An 18,728-nucleotide genomic window follows, 5' to 3' on the forward strand; every position below is an offset into this window, starting at 1 on the left:
GTTACAACAGGTTTGTGTACATATCGTCTGTAGGTAGCAATATAGGAAGTGCTGAGTTCCAATGCTAGGAAATGCAGAAAGAAGTACTTGTTTCTTGACTCTAATGCTTTCTCATTTAATATGTTACATGGGAAAATAATAATACTTTTTTCCCCTCGCTCCGGTTTTCTGTAGTGGACCAGATCTATCATCTAGCGTCTCCTGCTTCTCCTCCAAATTACATGTATAATCCTATAAAAACATTAAAGACCAACACTATTGGGACATTAAACATGCTGGGTAAGTGGAAATCTTTTTTCGTACTTGGTTAGACATAATGTAACCTGGACAGAGTTATTGGGGAGAGGGGAGGATGGAGCAGATGAGTTGTACATTTTTAAAAGTTGTTTCTTTAAGAAAAATAAGGGGTATTTTTTTCCCTCTTTGAAGATTTTTGTACTTTTCCTTTAAATATGTCTGCAGATGAACTCCTACAACATGCAAGCTCGGCTGTCAAAGCACAAGAACTTCATGCCTGTAACTTGGCTATGGAGTGTGCAGTAACTATAGAAGTCATAGGAACAATTAAGAGCATGGGATTTTTATAGGAAAGTGCACTTCTCACTTTGGTGACCATGGAACATTCCCACGTTTGCCATGAGTGACTGTTCCTTTCCAGCACAGCAAATGTTGAACTAGGTGGAACTGCATTGGCTCTGTAAACCCCGAACATCAAGAGTCCTGCAGCTTCTTGTGCATGCCTTGGCTAGCAAATTCTGCAAGAATGTTTAATGTCTAGCTTCATGCTAGGTAATTACAAGGCAACATTTTCAGCTTTGTGTATTGGTTTTGATTCTGGGAATGGGCCTATGAAAAGAAGGCCTCAAGCCTTCACTACTTTTTCCTCCCATCTTTGATCCATTTGGCATATTCTGCAGCTTGAACTGGGTGTCAGTGATCCTAAGAGTTATTATGAGGCAAAAAAACTCCTGGGCATTAGCTCAGCTGAGTTTCTCATTTGAGTGATACGCTAGTGAGTACAATTCAGAGAATTAAGTGATTTAGAAGCTATTGAGGTACCAGACAGTTGTACGGCATAGGTGAGAGATTTCTTTGATTGGCCATACAAACTTGAAGGCCAGAAAGTCATTGAAATGGAGTGCAGAATAGTCTTGACTGATGAGTGGGATCATCCAGGCAGTTTAAAGGGGCATAATAAAGGGAAAATGATTGATTTTGTCCTATAACATGTTATTCTGTATCAGTTTCTTTATGTAGCTTATCTTTAAGTTTTGGTAATCATAATATAGTGTGTTGTTTTAAGATCCTGATTTCATAACTGGAATGGTTTATGCTTCCTTGGCCTTTATATAGAGTGTAATATGTTAAGTCCTTGGATCTTGGTTCAGTGTAACTTTTAGTCTCAGAAGCAAACACATCACATGTGGGTGCTGCTCTGCTGTTTCTCAAGTTTTCTAGCTTGGGAGTGGGAGCTATGGATGTGATTTACGGCTAGATTTGTCTAGTGAGAGAAATCAAATTCTCTTTAAAATGTAGAACAGGATCACACTAAAGCAGTTAACGTGACTGAAAGATTCTTGCACTTGCTCTAATTATGTTCTTTCCCTGTTGCCCAAAATTTAGGGTTAGCAAAACGTGTTGGAGCACGGCTGCTGCTGGCCTCTACGTCAGAGGTATATGGAGGTAAGAAGGATAAAACAGTGTTCAGAGCTCTTGAGATGTGACTATGTAAAAGGGTATTTACAAACCTGTTGTCAGATGATAGAATGATAGATTTTCATCACTGTCTTAGCTTGATTTCTTTATCAGATGTACTTCTCACAGTTTAAAATGTGAGCATTAGTACTTGCTTTAAATCTCTAGTCAGAGAGGTGGAAGGAGGCTCGGACTGTTGTCTGTAACTTTCCTATGTCTTAGTTTATGTCTTTTTTTCCAAAGGGCTTGTGGGGGAATTTTGAGTGTTGAACTCTTAATTAAAATCCAGATGCCATAATGAAAACCTGTGAAGAAAGATAATTTCAGTAGTAAATCTGCATCTCTTTTCCCAGTCACTTATGAATTGTATTGTTACGATTTAGCAATCACCCTGGTGTGTAGGAGACAAGGACATAACCTCCAAGCTAAGAAAATAGTGATTGTGCATGCAGGCTCTTGTGGTGTCTCTTAAAATGTAATATTCAGCAATAGTGCCATATCTCTCCATCTTCCTTTTACTGTTACTAAGAAGTGAAGTTGTGAGAGAATGACTGATAGAACTGCTAGCTGGATGCAGCGAGAAGCTTTAGTACTTCCCTGGGGTGTGTAACAGACCGTGTGCCTGCTAGAGAAACTTCCTCCTGTTGTGAACTCTTGCCTAATTGATAATAACAGTGTTGCAAGATTAACGGCGATATGCAGGCAGAGTCATCTGCTCAACATCAGTAGTTGTGAGAGTCTAGGCTTTAAAGAACAAACAAGCAAACAAAAAATACTCATCTGTGTAACAGGATACAAAGCTTTGTGAGGAAGGACAAAGAACATACATCAAGGAGTACACTTTTGGTGGAATAACTTCAGTCAAGAAGATTCAAAGCAAATACCCAAGCAAGAGATCACTAAGATGACCAGCCAAGCAAATAAGCAGCTTGAGCATGTGCAGCATTCCTACTGCCTCCCTTGCCTTTGATTGTCCATCGTCAGGCTCCACAGAGAAAAATGGTAGCCCCAAGGATTCTTCTGTAATTGAGCAAACTCCCTTCTGGAACAGGGGACCAACAGGCAAAAAAGACCCCAAGTTTTGGGGCCTCACTGCTCTGCTGCAATCTGCCTGCTGAAGTGGAAAACTTGAAACTCCCATTATCAGGCTTTGTTGTGTCAGTAAATCCAATGTAGCAGGGAGAGTCTACTCACATTATACTCTGACAAAACAGGCAAAGTAATTTTGCTGGAAAATAAAGTCAGAAAATATCTGTTAGCTGTTTCCACAGGAGTTCTCAAAGCAGTGTTGTATAGAATTTTGAAGTGCTTCGTAGGGCTGCCTCTGTCAGAAAGGAAACAGAAACTGAAGCAGCCTTCCAGATCACAGCACCTTCTGGGGCCCTTTTAAGAATGCTACAGGCTTTTTATAATCATGTAAAACCTCTCTGCATTTACCATTGCTCTGTGGCTCTCATATGGCAGGAATTCATCTGTAATTATGTCTGTGAGCAGCATAAAAACTGGAAGGGTTAATCAGAACTGACTGTCAAAGTTGTTTCAAAAATTAGCCGGTAAGACTTGAAAGGTTTGCAGTAACGTGTGCAAACTTCAAACCCAGTAAGAAGGATAGGGCAGCACAGATAGAAAAGTGGGGAAATGTAGCAAAGTGATTGTATTGTTTCAAGCCTATAGAGCACATGCACACACAGAGATTCCTAGGAGATTTTTGGTTTGTCGGGGTTTTTTTGTGATCAAGAACTTCTGTACTGGATCAAACGAAAGGACTGTCTAACCTGATTGTCTGTGCCCAGTGATAGCTAGTAAAAATACTTAGGATAAAAGAGAAGAAACATAGCAAGTACATTGTGGTACATTGCTCTACTCTTTTTTCTTTAAAAAATGCAGTTCTCCATTTTGTCCATTTTTCTTTCCTTGTTTCTTATTTTATAAAACTTGAAGATGCTTTACTTTCTTTTTTTCTTTCAGTAAAAAGTGCTGCCTATAATACTTCGTCTGAATTACATTAGATAAGAGTCGTATTTGTGCCCTTAAGATAGTCTGTCTTTGCAGAGAAAAGCTGAATTTAACCCTCTGTTTGCACACTCTTTTAGGGGAAAGCAGATGATGGCTGTTGTTTGCTTGTACTCAGTTATCTTACTAGTCTCACATCTTCCGTAACTGTCATTTTCATGGTTCCAGTGAACACACTTTTAAGGAATGGTGTTGGAACTTAGTATGTTTTCAATGCATACTTCAGAGAGAAGCTGTTGAATTGTATAACACCAATGATCTACTGAAAGATTCATTATATATAGTCACCTTTTTGATAGAAGATCATTTAAGGTTTTTTTTTTTTTCCCCCCATAGATCCTGAAGTTCACCCTCAAAATGAGGATTACTGGGGCCATGTGAATCCAATAGGTCCAAGAGCCTGCTATGATGAAGGAAAGCGGGTTGCAGAGACCATGTGCTATGCATACATGAAGCAGGTATTAAACTTGTATCAGATTCAATGGATTTTCTGTATTTAATGAAGGCCAAATGGGTGGCAAAACTGGAATATGTATATTTTGGGGTAGGAGGGCAAAAGAGAATGTCTTGAGTAGGAGCGCTCATACTGTAGCTGCAAAATCTGTTTTCTTTAATGCAAAAGTTTTATTGGTCCCATCTGTTGTGTTTTTTCAGATGAGCAGTGTTCTTCAAGAAAATGTGCTTTAATCTTCTTAATAGACATAATATGTCTTCCAGTATCGTAAATTGTTTTTAGACAGATTAAACTGAGGTGACCTTACTGATTTGAGGGCTAGATAAGAGTTGGTTTAGGTTGGTCCTGTGCTGCGAAGTGCTTTGCTGAATAGGGCCATTACTGATAAATGTGGAATGTTTGATGAGCATAACTGAAATGTGAATAAACAGGTAAAAATGAGGAAGTTCTATAATGAGTAACTATATAGGAGCAATGTATTTTAAATCACTTTAGAAATGTCTTAAAACTATATAGGTATAAATACAGACCTTAACGGAACATATGAATACTTAGCTATGTAATGCACTTTTTCAGACAAATACAGTAACATGAGGATAAAAATGCAATTTAAAACATGTTTGTGAAATGATATGTGCCAGTTTCCCTGGGTTTCATAATCAACAAGTAGAAACTCATCATTAACTAACCCAGCATCAACTCTTTACCTGTATGTGAGTCTTATTTAATTGCTGTTCAGCTAGTCTCAGGGAGACTATTCAATTAGAAAATGTGGCACACTAAAGAAAATCATATCACTGTTTCTTGGTGTTTGCAGCCTTAATATACAAAAGTATAAATCAAATGTAGTATATTCTGTAAAATTTTAAACCTTTAAATGATAAAATACTAAGTGCTCTTAAAACCTTGACAACAGAGTTAAACTTAAGCGGTAAGACTTTGGGGATGGTATTTTAGTACCATACATACAAAATTGTAGTAATTTTCTCTTATCTCTTCTGCCAGAGAGAGAAGGCAGAGGTTCATGTCTCCTTTGTTCTCTTTTAAATCATTTAAGGTCCAACATGGTGGTACTGCTCTTGTTCAGGATGATGTCTTCTGTACTTCACTGTAGCAAAATATTCCTCGTGGGTCTGGAAATCCATTCGCAGTTGAATATTGTAGTTCTTATAAGAAATTCTTGTGCTGTAGGGTATTGAATTTTTTGCAAGTTTGTGGTACACACTGCAGTATTCTTTTAGAAGGGCAAGACTGTAGGTCATTTTGAAAGTCATGGGCTGTATCTTAAAGCCACAGGGTGAGTCATGATACTATCCCATAAATTTTATGCAGGATTTACAAAGGATAGTAAAGGTTTGTAAGGTGGAACTGCAGTGCACACATACATTAAGTGAAAACTCATGATGGAAATGAGCTCTCTGTCCTAGGGACAGCTCTATGAGATATTTCTTGTACTTTATTATGGGTTAGTGAAGTCTGCCCAAGCTTGTCCCGCATTCAGGTATATTCTGAAACACTGTTGAGCTGGGTTTTTTCAGAGGTTAGATGATACGCTGTTATTAGTGGAGGAAACATTATCTTTTGCTAGTGGAAAGGTCTGACTTCTACTATGAAAATAAGTATTGTGCTTTTAGGAGGGTTTTCAGATAGGAGTAACCTAGCCCAAAACAATTGGATTTACAGGATTTCAGGCTAAAATATTTCCAGAATCTTCTCAGCTTCAATAAAAAGAAGAAACAAGCAAACTTATTTCTGCATTTTTTTGTCATTTCTTCCAAAGATTTCTGTCATCATGCACATTGTTAGGTACCTTAAATACCTAATTGTGTTTCCAAAAAATATAAAATAAAAATTAACTTCTACATTATACTTCCAGACAGGCTGTTTGAATCAGAACAGTTCTTGAATGTAGTCAAAGACGACTCTTTATTCACATTTGTCAGAGTTCCTCAGCCTGTCCAGACCAAGACCCTTTTGGTGCACTCTTTTCTGCTAGCAACATTGTTTTGTTCACTTATTTTGACCCTATGAATTAAGCGTTTCTTGACTTTATCTCCTTTTTACAGCTGCTGTCTTTAAACAAGCCCAGCAGTACTTCCTTATCAAAGAGTCCAAGGGCAGTAGTAGCATTCAGTAATATATAAGCATCTGCTTGAAAGGAGAGGTGGGGAGTGAAGTATTTGCTGGAGAAATGCAGGGCTCACAAATTCAAAGCACGTACACAAGTCCATCTCATCCCATGTGAGGCACCTGAGTGTGTGGTTTGAGAGGATATTTGCTGTAGGCTTCTGGGAGCAGCTCTCCCTCCATAAATTCATGTGGAAGTGTAGGTCAGCCATGCTCCTTAGTGTGAGTGGAAGTACCTGCTTCTGGAACTTTTCTCAAGCCACAGGAAGCTTTAGTTCCTTGCCCTGTTCATCTGGGAACTAAGTTGCATCCTCTGATTCAGACTTCTTTGGAATTCCCTTCTCTTCATCTCTTTTTCAGTGCTTGCTAGCACTCCCTGCTGGAAAGCCTTTTTCAGTTCACTCAATTGCCTTAAGAAGATGCAAGGCATAGTTTTGAAACTCTCTTATAATAGCAGCTTGTCGATCTGTTTGCTTTCTCCATTCTGTACTCTTATCTTTGTTACTATTCTGCCCATCCTTCCCTGTCCTTCTGAAGTGCTTTTTTGCATAAACTTCGTATACAGGTGTGTGACTTGCTATAGAAGTGATATGATTGCACAGCTAGTAATTTTTCTCCTCCACAGACCTTCTGTTTTACTAGATAAGGTAATACCACCATCTTCCAAAATGGACAGCATTTTCCAAATGCAAGTAAGGTCTTCCTGGACATATATAGGTGGAGAAAACATACAGGTGCGGGGGGGATAAAGAGGTGGGAGGGGAGTTTCAGCACATAGTACTGCAATGTGAATTTTGTGCTTTGTTCAGGAGTTGCCATTCAGTACGCATTTGACTTTTTAAAAAATTGCAGTTGGAATTATGAAGCTACCTAGAAATCCAAATATTCATGTACGCTCCAACTCTGGCTTAATTTAAATACTAGTCAGAATCTGACACTACCTTCATGGCAGGGATCTGGTATGTTTGCATAGGCATGTCATAAATACAAATACACAGCATTTTAAATGCTTAGCATATTAAGGGTGTTTTGTGAACTAGATTTAATTTCTCTTCTTACACCATTTCTGTAAGGAAATTCTCCAGAGCTGAAGCAACACTTCAGGTCACCATGGAATGTTGCAGGGAAATTTTTCATCTCCGTCCACTTTCTTCATCCTTTTTTTTCATATCAACTGTGTGACTCTGCAAGCTTCAGTGGTAGCAAATGGGCTTAGTTATACATGACGTGATGTGATAGTTTTCAAATTGCCTTAGAATAGCTTAGATCTTCTAGTTAAGAATTCCACTGGATGCATTTCTAAGCATATAGGAGTGAACTGAGTTATCATAATCGAATACTAAGTATAACCTTCGGACCAGTGTTATGCTCTGCATTATAGAATATTCTATAATCAGGACTGTGAAGACTCAAGGTGCCAAAAAATCTTAATAGGTAACAGAAGAAAGGAAAGACATGTTAGAGGTGAACTTTATTATATTAATGTGAGAGAATAACACATGCAAACTGATGTTGAAATTTGTTAAATATAGAAGTGCATTGCAATTGCAACACAAGGGTGATTTTCTGTTTTATATTGAGTTGTACTTTCCCCCTAATCTTTAATTCACAAATTGAGTTGGTTTCAGTAATCATAAAAAGCCTTCATGTAAAATGTAGGGGTAATGAAAACCGTTGATTGAATTGCAACTGAAAAGGCATTGAATAGTGAATAACCAGGTAGTTATTGAGTAATTAGATAGAAAACAAATAGCTATGTTGAATTAAAGCAGTTTGCTTTAATGTCTTTTGGGAGTTTATCCTGTATTCTCTAATTTTTTCTTGTTGTTTTCTTTCCTTGATATTCAATATAGGTTATTTTTAAGCATGCAGCATTCTTTTTTGGTGTTGTCACATGAAGTTTGCTAGCAGTTTGCTTAAGAAAAAGATGCAGAATTGATGTTTTTTATGGAAGAATGGAATTGAATTGTTTGTGGTTCTGACAGCACAGGGGGAGAAGAGGAAGCATGGCATTTCCTCAGGGCGGTAGTCAAAAGCCCAGACGACAGTCATTTAATGACACAGATGGGGGTTACTGTTGGACGTATACCAGGCCAAAGATAAATCGTAGTGATAAGAGCTATCATGGATCCCTTTAGCTTTTTAGAAGCCATGCAGAGGAGTTTCACATCCAGGAGTATTAGTGAGGCGAAGGTTGGAGAGGGGAGTCTGTAAGGTGCTACAGGCAGTCAGCCACCTTGGGCACTACCTGTAAGGTAGGGTTGAGATGCTACAGCCCCTCTCACTGCTGACTGAAGGGGGCGTTGACACCCCTGAAGGGCAGGTGTCAGCACCGCAACTAGTCCCATCTGAGTTATTATACACCAAGTCAGTGAAATTCAGAAAGAAAAGAAAAAAATTGTCCACAATGCCTTTCCTCTGCGAAGTCTGAGAGGTTACACACTCACAGTTATATTAACATTCTCAATAAATGTGGCAGTTCCATTGAAAATTTCAAGTACTGTTTGTTGTTAGTCACTTTTATCTTCGTGATTAACTGGCTCCACTTCGAAAAAGGAAACAGTGCTGCTTTCAACCATTGTAACTGCATGGTTCTCAAATAGGGTTTTATACTTTGGAAAAAAGAAACCACAGATAAAAATCGTGTCCCATAGTTCAATAAAGTTAAGTCCTGCAAACTGTAATCATTTAGAGATTAAATAATGCTAAGCTTTTGAAACTGATTTGTCCCAGTTATCCTCGTACAGTCCTTCTGGTAGTCCTGCCATTTTTGAAAACCTGCTGGTATGTATTCTCTGCGCTATTGGATTAATGGATCTGCACCTTTTCTAATGAGTTGTTAGAGCTGTCTGTAATAATTTTTTTTGCTGTGTGGGAGCTCTGCACGTGAACCAAAACATTGTGTTTGGTCCTGTACAAATGCAGAAGTGGCATATAGTTTTCCAAAGCGATCTGTTTCTAACATTCAGTTGGAGGAAGTGAGGTGAAAGGGGAGGAGAACACTGCAGTAACTGAGGCAGTATTATAAAAATGTAACCTGTTGTTTCACTGGGTCATTACTAATAGGATTGCCTCTGTTAAGTGGAGAGTTTCATTATTTAAGTCTGTTTCTAAATTGTATTGTTTTATCTGAGTTGTCAGCACTTCCTGATACAAACATAGCGTGGATATAATAGGAGGTTTTTTTCTGTCAGTGGAGCAACACTTTTTCCAAATTATATGAAAATAAAGCAGGAAAAAACTGTTAGGTCTTCTGGCCCATATTCAGACACAATGGTTTTGCTAATGCTCTAGTATCTTTACTGTTTCTACATGCTCTGTGCTGTTCACAATTGCAAAATAACCTTGTACCATAGACAAGGTTAGAAGACTGTATTGCAACGATTATCAAAGCCGTGGACTAAACAAATACAGGCAGTTTCCCAAGAAAAGTCTGAATACTTTCCATAGTCTCTGTGCTCTAGTGTGGTTTTTTTCTTGCGTTGCTGTGCTGTAAGAAAGCCCATCTTCTGATTTCCCTCAGGTAATTTGAGAACTTAGTTCTTTGGTTTTGATATTGCTGCACTGTTGTGCAAATTGAATTTTGAAGTCATGAAGACTTTAAACTTTTTTTGGAGGTTGATTCACTTCAGTAAGTTCAGTCAGTGTTTGAATAAGAATATATCCATAGCAGCATTCGTCTTTTGATGCAAAGTGTGTGTTGTTTCTAATGTTCTTTTCAATTTGGTACACCTCTTATTTTTGGCTATAAGATGCGTCCTCTTCATAGAGCCACCATTGCTCTAAAAGCATTGGTAAGGCATTTTCTTTCACCTGCAACTGTCATTGTTACACTAATTCATGACTATAACTCTGCAGAGTTCTCCATTATGCAGATGACTAAAATTGTTTGGAGTATATATTGTTGTTTGTTTGCATGTATTCCCTTACTGGAAACTTACTGGAAGCTGTGATACAGCTCTCACTTACTGGGTATTATTGCACTGGTTATGTTATCTGCCGCCTCATGTTCAGAAGCCATGTTGTGCAGTAAAATACTGAAGTTAAAAGACCTGTCTGAAGGGAATATCCTAGTAATTCAGGCATAGATGCACTTAAGTGGGTACACATCCCTTCCCAATGGCAATGTCTCCTGTCAAAGTGTTGGTGGAACAGGCCTGTGGCTGTTTGCATTGGCCGTGTACAGTACGTACAAGAGGTATACAAGCTGAGGCAAGTGCTAGAAATAGGACATACTTTTAGCAGGGAGATATAAATAATGGTACAAAGAGACCTTGAAGAGAAGTTGTAGCTTCTCTAGTCTGGGAGGTGTTGAACTGTAAGCATGGTAATATTTCAACCATAAGATAAGAGTACTGGAGGTGTGCCTTGGTTGTGTTCAGGGACCTGCATTATGCCGAAAGTAGAGTAAGATGACTGTGATTGTCCTTCCTAGCTTGTTTAGGAGCTTTACTGTTTATGAAATTCAGATCTCAGTGTCACTATTTTTGCATAACAGTTTTAAAAAGCTGTTAGTAACCAGGAATTAATCTCATTTTGCTTACACAATAGGCAGTACATATATATAAAATACCTTGGACCAAGCCTCAGTGTAGAGTATTGTAGCTTAAATGCGTCACAGATGGATCCTGGTGAACACTGTGCTAGTAATTCTGCTGTGATTACAATTCAGGGTTTGGGGAACAATTTTGAGAGTTAGTTAATGATCTCTGAAACACACGGGAACAAATATGAATCAGTTAGTGACTAATAAAGCAAGGGATGCAGGCAACAATCTTAGTAATTTTAGCTGAAACATTGATAAAGACTTGTATCAGGTCACAGTGATATCCATGCAACTATCTGGGCTTTGCCTGATAGATTTTTTGAATCCAGTTTTCTGCTGGAGAACAGACAATTGCAGCTTTCCCTTTCTTGTTTTTGTATGCAGGGAGGTCTAATTCATGCTCGCTGTTCAGATAGATCCACAGACTTTACAAAGAAGGAAGCACTGTTAATTAGTGAGAGAAGCTTGCCTGATATCCTTATGAATTACAGCCACAGCATATGTTCAAGCTGTTTCAGTTAAAAGAACCTCTTCATGTTTGAGTTGTATTGCGTATTGATCTATTTTCTAAGACAGTCAACACAAGGAGATATCTTTTCTTAAAAGGCTTATAAAATTAAAGTATGTCTTTTTAAATTAAGATGTTGTCATAGCATCCTTGATACCTTGATACTTTCTGGAGCAGGGACCTCTAGAACTAAGTGGCAAAGACTCATGCTGAAGACCATGGACAAGTTTGTTTTGCAGGGGAAACTGGATAACTAATGCTACTTTTTGACTGACAGCTATAGAATAGTCTGAGTATTTATTCAGAGGAGGTATCTCTGTAAGCCATAACAATCTTTCTTGCATCTTTTCTGTCTTCCCTCTCCATCTGTACAGACATGGTCTCTGTGAACGTGTCTATACTGGTAAATAATAGAGTGAGCTGAAGTGTTTTGATAGCCCACAATGCTGCATTTTATTAGCTTGCTTCCGGGCTCTTTTTTGGATTGCTCAGGGAACTTTCTCTCCGATTAATCTGCTATAGGAAGGCATAGTCTTAAACCATGAGGACAGAAGCCAGTTGATCACATTTGATCTCAGCGTCAGGGATTAGTCTCAAGCTCTCTTTTGTTTAGCAGTATAAATGTGGGCCAAAAAAATGTTTCTCCTTTCTCTAGGATATAATAGAACATTGTACATGACTTACTGCCACAAATCTGGGGAAGTAATTGGCTTTGTTAGTGGGAATATGGTGGAGGTAGTTAGTCATAATTAACATGTTGTTGTTGATATTCAGAGTAACAGGACACAGGTAAGAGTGTACCATAAGTATTCATAGGCAGTTAATACAAAAAGGAGTAGAGTTACTCAACATGCAAAAAGGATAACTTCAAAGGAGATGTTCATGAAATGACGAAAGGAAACTTAGGACAATTTTTAAGTTACTGGCTCCAAAATCTCTTTATCTGTGGAAGAGTTTCTTCTGAGAAGATAGATCGCAGTTTTACAGGCACAAATGAAAATTCAGCTGCATAGAAAATAGATTTTTCAAAGCAGTAGGCTGCAGGGAAATGCTTTGCTAGATGACACTATAAATAAAAAGTTACTCATTTTAAAAGACAACATTACAGTGGGGGGAGGGGAATAAATAGAAGGGAGAAGAAATACTGGATTCACTGTGGCTATGAGTAAGTGCCTATAAAGAAAGTGTTGTTTTTCTTTTCTAGATCCCTTGCTAGTTTCCAGACAATACTGGAAAACAAGGCTGCTGCTGTAGCTTGTGCAGTACAAGAGAGGCTTTTTGGTCAGCATTGTTTAATGAGTTATTTTTATCTTGAGTACTAGCTTCCAAGTGCCTCATTTTCTGTACTTGTTATTAATGGCAGTATCTGGAAAGCCCACATGAAATACAATCCCTCCCTGAAGGAGTCAGAGTCCTTTTTAAGATAGAGTGCTGGGCAAAACGAAAGAACAAGCAACTGTATCAGAGTATATATTTCCAGATACAGTGAAGGCATTGGGAATGGCTCTGTGATACGCTGCTGGAAGTATATGTTTGACATGTTACACTGATGTGCTTTTTTAGCTAACAGGAAATAAAGAATATGTTCCCAACACATGCATTTTGCATGGAAGGGACTTCTGCTTTTTCCAGGGTCTCTCAGCAGGGCCAACTGGATGTTGTGAGGTTATTTTTTTGGCTCTGTTGCGGATGCTAGCTTGTTGTGTGACAAAGACTCGAGACTGTAGCTTTTCCTATGGCACAATAGTTACCTCCCTGGTTACTGTTAGCTTACAATTTAGTTGCAAATATAAACAACGTTTGATCATGGCAACTGAAACCTTACCTGCAGTTGAACAGAACTGAATGTTGTTTGGCCATCTCCATACTAGGAAGTGTTGAGCTTTACCTGTATTACTTGGTGTTTCCTATTTCTCAGCACCAAGTAATAGCTGAAGTGTTAAATGTGCCTTTTGCCTCTTTCACTCTCTCATCTGTAAAAATCTAATGCTATTGGTTTCACAAAACTTCTTTGAGGATTCATTTATTTCTAAGAAAAACGTGTTTCCAGGTCTCTCTTGAGTGAAGTGTGTGTGAGCTGCAGCCTTCAGCCACAGATGTACCAACAGTACATTTCTTCCACACACACTCGTGTCTTCCAAGAAAATGGCAAGCATTGGTCTAAGCCTTAGTAAAAGGCATTGAAAATACAAGATGTTCTGTGTATCCTCTGAAGGAATAACTGAATGTTTGCAACTCCAGAACATTATGCTTGTGACTTCAGTTGCTTTAGTTGAATCAGCAGCACAAGATTTGCTTCAGACAAAGAGTGTTCCCTGTGACTGATACAAGGATGGCTTTTTCTGGGAGGACGTAGGACCAGGGAGCATGAGGAGGATGCATAGCCCTGGGCTGAAGTTGACACCTTCCTCCCTGCATGGTGGCTATCACTCTCACATGGTAGCATCTATCTATTTGCAGCATACCACGCTGCTCTGAACTCATCAGGAGCCAAGTGCATGCTTCAGCTCACAAAGGTCAAACATCCTTCTTGTAGGCTTTATCCAACTGTGGCTTGTCCAAATGAGTAAGTGTCAATAAACAGAAAATACCTAGGGAGAGATTACTTCAGTCTGCAGTCTCCCAGTGTTAAAATGTTTTGTCCAGACAGTTTCCATTTCACATATTTGTTGCATTTTGCTTTGAAGATTTGCAAAATATCCTGCAGAAAGGACTTCTGGGAATGATAGAAATGTTTCTTGGAAAAAGCTAAGCCATTGAAGAGACCTGGATTGTAGTGCATGCATTTACACAGCCTAATAAGTAGCAGGGCACTAAGAAACATTGTGGCTGTGGTTACGCCACTTACTTTATAGCATTCAGCAAGATACTTATCTGAAGTGTTCAGCTTTTCTAATCTGTGGAAATACTACCTTGGTACTATGTCTGGTGATTGTGAGACTTCACTGATATGCAAAAAATGTAGGTAAGTCCCAGGTGAAGTAAGTTGTTGGAAGGGTACTATTGAAAAATCCTAGTTCTTGTTGGAAGAAAATGCATGTGCTGAAATCATCAGCTGTTCTAGCACTGATTTAGAATTTGCATTACAAATACTGAGAACTAGTATAAATTACATTGCTGTATGCACTACAATTTCCAGTAGTGTTGAGAAGAGGTTGGAAGTATAGCATGGTGAGAAAACAATGCTTGTTAAAGCTGTGAGAGGGATTCTTAAGAAAGGGGACAGGGGAGAGTTAATTCGCACTTTTAGGAAGAAAGACACTCTTATTAAGGTAGTAACAATTCTCTTTTCTTTGCCTACAGGAAGGAGTTGAAGTGAGGGTTGCCAGAATATTCAATACCTTTGGTCCTCGAATGCATATGAACGATGGTAGAGTTGTCAGTAATTTTATCCTACAAGCTCTCCAGGGAGAACCACTAACAGTAAGTAATGACCTCTCAGTGACGTGAAGAACCGTTCGCCTTTATATCCTATCCTCAAGTGCTATGAAAGAGGATGGATTTTAGAAAACACTGAGGTTTCTCCCCCCTCTAAAAATCTAGTCTTTCAGTATATCAAGCTCAAATGTTTAGAATTACATATGCAAAGATGTGCTCTGGTGATGGTATTGGTGTTCCTTTCCCAGAGAAAAACAAGGCTGCTAGTTGCAAGCTGAGAAAGTGTTTTAGTCATCCTGAGCTTGAATCTCTGTCTGTCACAACTCTTCTATGGGGACACGGCATGACAAGGCTTACAGAATCATGTTTTGGTACTTATTCCTGTTGAGGAACTTTCTCTGAACCCTTTTTGGAAGTTAGGCATCTAAATGTCTTTTTGCAAGCTTGGAGATCAGCCTAAATTTTCCATGTATAACATAATGTTAAAGGGCTTCAGGCTACATTATGTATTAGTAAATAAAGCCGGCCAGGACTGGTTTTTGTTACCATTGACAAACTGGTGTGGCATGACCCACATCTATACAGCTAAATTTTCCTGCTGAAACAAGTTGCCACATCCGAACTGTTTGCTGTGAATGGTGTTTGGCTCTTGATAATGCTTAAGCAATGTCACAACATTTTCTGGGAGAGCAAGAGCTGGCAAAGGCCAATACTCTGCCAAAGATGCTGCTGTTAATTTAGCAATACAGACAGTGCCTGACCTATGCCCTGATCCTGTTTAGTTTACTGTTATAAATGAGGATATGTAAAATACATGAGGAGACATCCTGAAACGGGGAGAAGTAGTTTGGAATCTGAGATCAGTTGTGAGCTCATGGAAACGTTTACAGTTTATGTGACATAAAACAGAAATTTCATACAAATATTTGTTAATATTGCCTAGATTAGAGGAGTGAAGTGCCAGGAAATCACTCAATGGGTTCTGCTAAATAACTAAAAACGTTGCTAAGTACCTCCATGGGGCAGCTATCTTGAGATTGAGACAGCCTTCCTAATATTGGAGACTGTAAAATCTGGAGTTCAGCCAGGAATTCCTCTAGGAAGGAGCAGACAATCCAAGGAGAAAAAGGTTGAAAGTTTTGTGGCAGCTTCCACTACCGTGATTCTTGTAGAGTAAAATCTGAAACTGGACAGAGCATTGATGAGTATAGATCAGGGAATAAGTCATGCCCAGGCAAGATGAAGCTTGGTGTCCTGTGATAGATCTCCCATAACTTTAATCTTTTTCAAATAATATGCCAAAATATGGCTACCCTCTGCGAAACTTGGGTAGTAGGCACTAGCCTACTGACAAGGTGAAATCTAGAACTCTTTATAAAAAATAAAATTAAAAAAGCTCAAATTGTGTATATTCTGCAAAGCAGTACACATCACCTGACTTAAGTACACTGATAATTTTTGACAGATCGGTCTTCTCTGGAGGTCAGCATTTGCTTACTTGCTTGCTGTTTATCAGTAATTGTTAACTTAGGCAATTTATTATTATTTTTTAATGTCATCAGTGATGCATCTTGGCTACTCTGTTGTTCCTAACCATTGCTAAATTTCTGATTTACGCTTGTGGTTATTTCAGAGTAACAAGCCTGTAGTAATTTCAGTGCTGTGTTCACTGCATCTCCTAAAGGTTTGCTTTTTCCCCGGGGATTTACTTTTTTCCTACAAATTACTGTCAGTGCTCAGAGTATGGTAGCAATTATATGATGCTGACTGTGACTTAATGGCCAGCGTTTACTAGGACATACGACATTTAATGTGTCATATAAGTCAGCATGAAGACTGCAAATGTCAGGGCTTAGTCTTGGGTAGCTGACAAAACCAGTGAACCCAGCTTGCCTAGTCTCTACTGATAGGAGTCTCTTCGCACTGAATAGGCTAATTGCACAACCACGTGGGTTCAGTACTTCTTCCTTTCAAAATATCAAAAAAAAAAAAAAAGCATTCAAATTCCTGCAGAAGGAGTTTCATTTTCTTACCCAGGCATCTTCCCAAAGCTGCAGATTGAGGCTGGTTGTGTTTGTTGCAAGACACTAAGCAAGTAGAAGGAGACAAGAAGATGGAGCTTCTTGCTTTGACACTTTTGATCCTTGTAGAACTTGCTTGTATCAAAATATGACTGTAACCATATACTGGTTTGTCAGTATTGTATGTTCCCAGGATGGCATCCGGGGGCATAAAGTCTGAGCCTCTAAATGCTGTTTAGAAAGCTTAGCTAGCCTACAGAGCGTCAGAAGGTACTTCCATTTTTCGAGTTTGTTCCCCAGTGCATGAAGTGAGCTTTTACCATATTTGGCCTCTGAAACGTTTTTTTCATTCATGCTTAGTTTCTCAGGTTTTATTGAAATACACTAACTGGAAGTTTTGTGAAGCCTTACTGAACATGAAGCAGTTATCTTGTTTTAAAACATACAATCCATGGGATATTTCAGAGCATCAGTAAGAGAAGTCTGGAGTCAGTGCTGTTCTGTGGGAGAGAATATTGAAAGCTTTTTTTAATTTTTTTGTAACTGCCATGCTGTCTAGACTTTATCAAGAATGTAATAGAGGATAAAATAGAACATTTTGCCCAACAACACTGTTCTGCAGGAAGCAACTGTCTGACACTGAAAATTACTGAATATGAGAAAAGAACTAAGGGGAGAGTTGTTTAGCTGACCAGGTCAAATAAAATGAATTATCAGCAATAAGCAGTAGTTGAGACCAAAAAAAATTTCAGCCTTGTATCATCACAGAATTTGGCTGACAGGAATACCAAGTGTTGACCTTTTTAGAAACTGAATGTATTCAGTCTCTTTGTTCAAAGTAGTTGTTCAAATGGAGTAAATAGTCTTGAGAAAACAATCTTTAATTTGAAGAAATTATAGCCTATGCAGACGTGACCATTGTTGTTTTGTGTTATCATAAAGGAAGGTTTTATTAAGAGAAATTGGGACGTATTGGGAGAAATTGGGAGGAGGAAACTACATTGTATTTTCCAGCCACTGCCTGCATGTAGGAAAGGTAGCCAAACGGATGACTTTGCAGAAATCACGCACAAATGACTTAGTTCTGTAAAGCTTATCCCACAAGCTAAAAGAAAACAAGCAGAAAGCTCTATATACATACATAAAATCTGCTTCCTGTTTGCTTTGGGAGTCCATCAGGCTGTCAGAGTGCTCTCCTGGTGCGTTCCTCTCAGAATCAGTTAGTTATTGGGTAAACTCTTAAACCCCTGGTCTTACCCAATGCCTACTGAAATGTGAACTCTCTTGGTTCTGAATCGGCCTCAGAGAGCAGCAGGCCTACCAAGTGACAGACAATGGCATGTATACCAATTGTATTGTCTTTCCTGTCCCCTAGGAAAACAAACACGCTTTCTATTCTGTCCTTCCAAAAAGCTTTTCTGTTGTAGCAGGTTGATGGTAAGATTTGTGCGTCCACAGTTAAACTTGAGTGTTTTCACCACTTAAATAGGCCTACTGATAGCTTTCAGAATTTAAGTATTCATGTTCTAGGGACTTCAGTACTGCATGCAATTAAACTGTGAAAAAAATAATGTTATCTGATACCATTATGTACACTTTAAGTATACTTTAATGTCTGTTTGAACTTAAACAACTTGCTTGCTCCAAAGTGCCAGCATAACCTGAGAAAACTTTTTATTTTTCCCTCCTTAAGATTTTGATACAAATCTGTGACTAGAGGTGACTTTGGGAGTCATATCCTCTAGAAATTATTCTACCTCCCATTTCCCCAGATAGTAATATTTAGAGCCATATGATTTTTTTTTTTTGTCCTCATTGCTTTAAATGCTTACAGTGCTATTTTTCTTGACAATTTTTTGAGAGACCACTAACATTTGGTGGTCTCTTTGAAGTTGACTGTTGTTAATGGGTGAATAAAAATTGCTTGTCATAACCACATCTTAGTAGTCTGAGGTTTGCTTTAAATATTTGGCACTCTTTTCTGGC

The 18,728-nt window shown here is 38.6% G+C and overlaps 1 protein-coding gene across 6 annotated transcripts in view; it reads left to right on the forward strand.

The window, feature by feature from the left end:
• UXS1 (UDP-glucuronate decarboxylase 1) overlaps nt 1-18,728 on the forward strand; it is a 69,957-nt gene that overhangs the window by 42,182 nt on the left and 9,047 nt on the right. For all 6 annotated transcript variants that reach the window (XM_050897093.1, XM_050897110.1, XM_050897101.1 and 3 more), the window contains exons 7-10: nt 175-279; nt 1,624-1,683; nt 4,045-4,166; nt 14,647-14,766. In XM_050897093.1, the coding sequence (XP_050753050.1) occupies nt 175-279; nt 1,624-1,683; nt 4,045-4,166; nt 14,647-14,766 (407 nt within the window). The remainder of the gene's footprint in view (nt 1-174; nt 280-1,623; nt 1,684-4,044; nt 4,167-14,646; nt 14,767-18,728) is intronic.

This window comes from Gymnogyps californianus, chromosome 1 (assembly GCF_018139145.2).
Source record: "Gymnogyps californianus isolate 813 chromosome 1, ASM1813914v2, whole genome shotgun sequence".
NCBI classification, from domain to species: domain Eukaryota; kingdom Metazoa; phylum Chordata; class Aves; order Accipitriformes; family Cathartidae; genus Gymnogyps; species Gymnogyps californianus.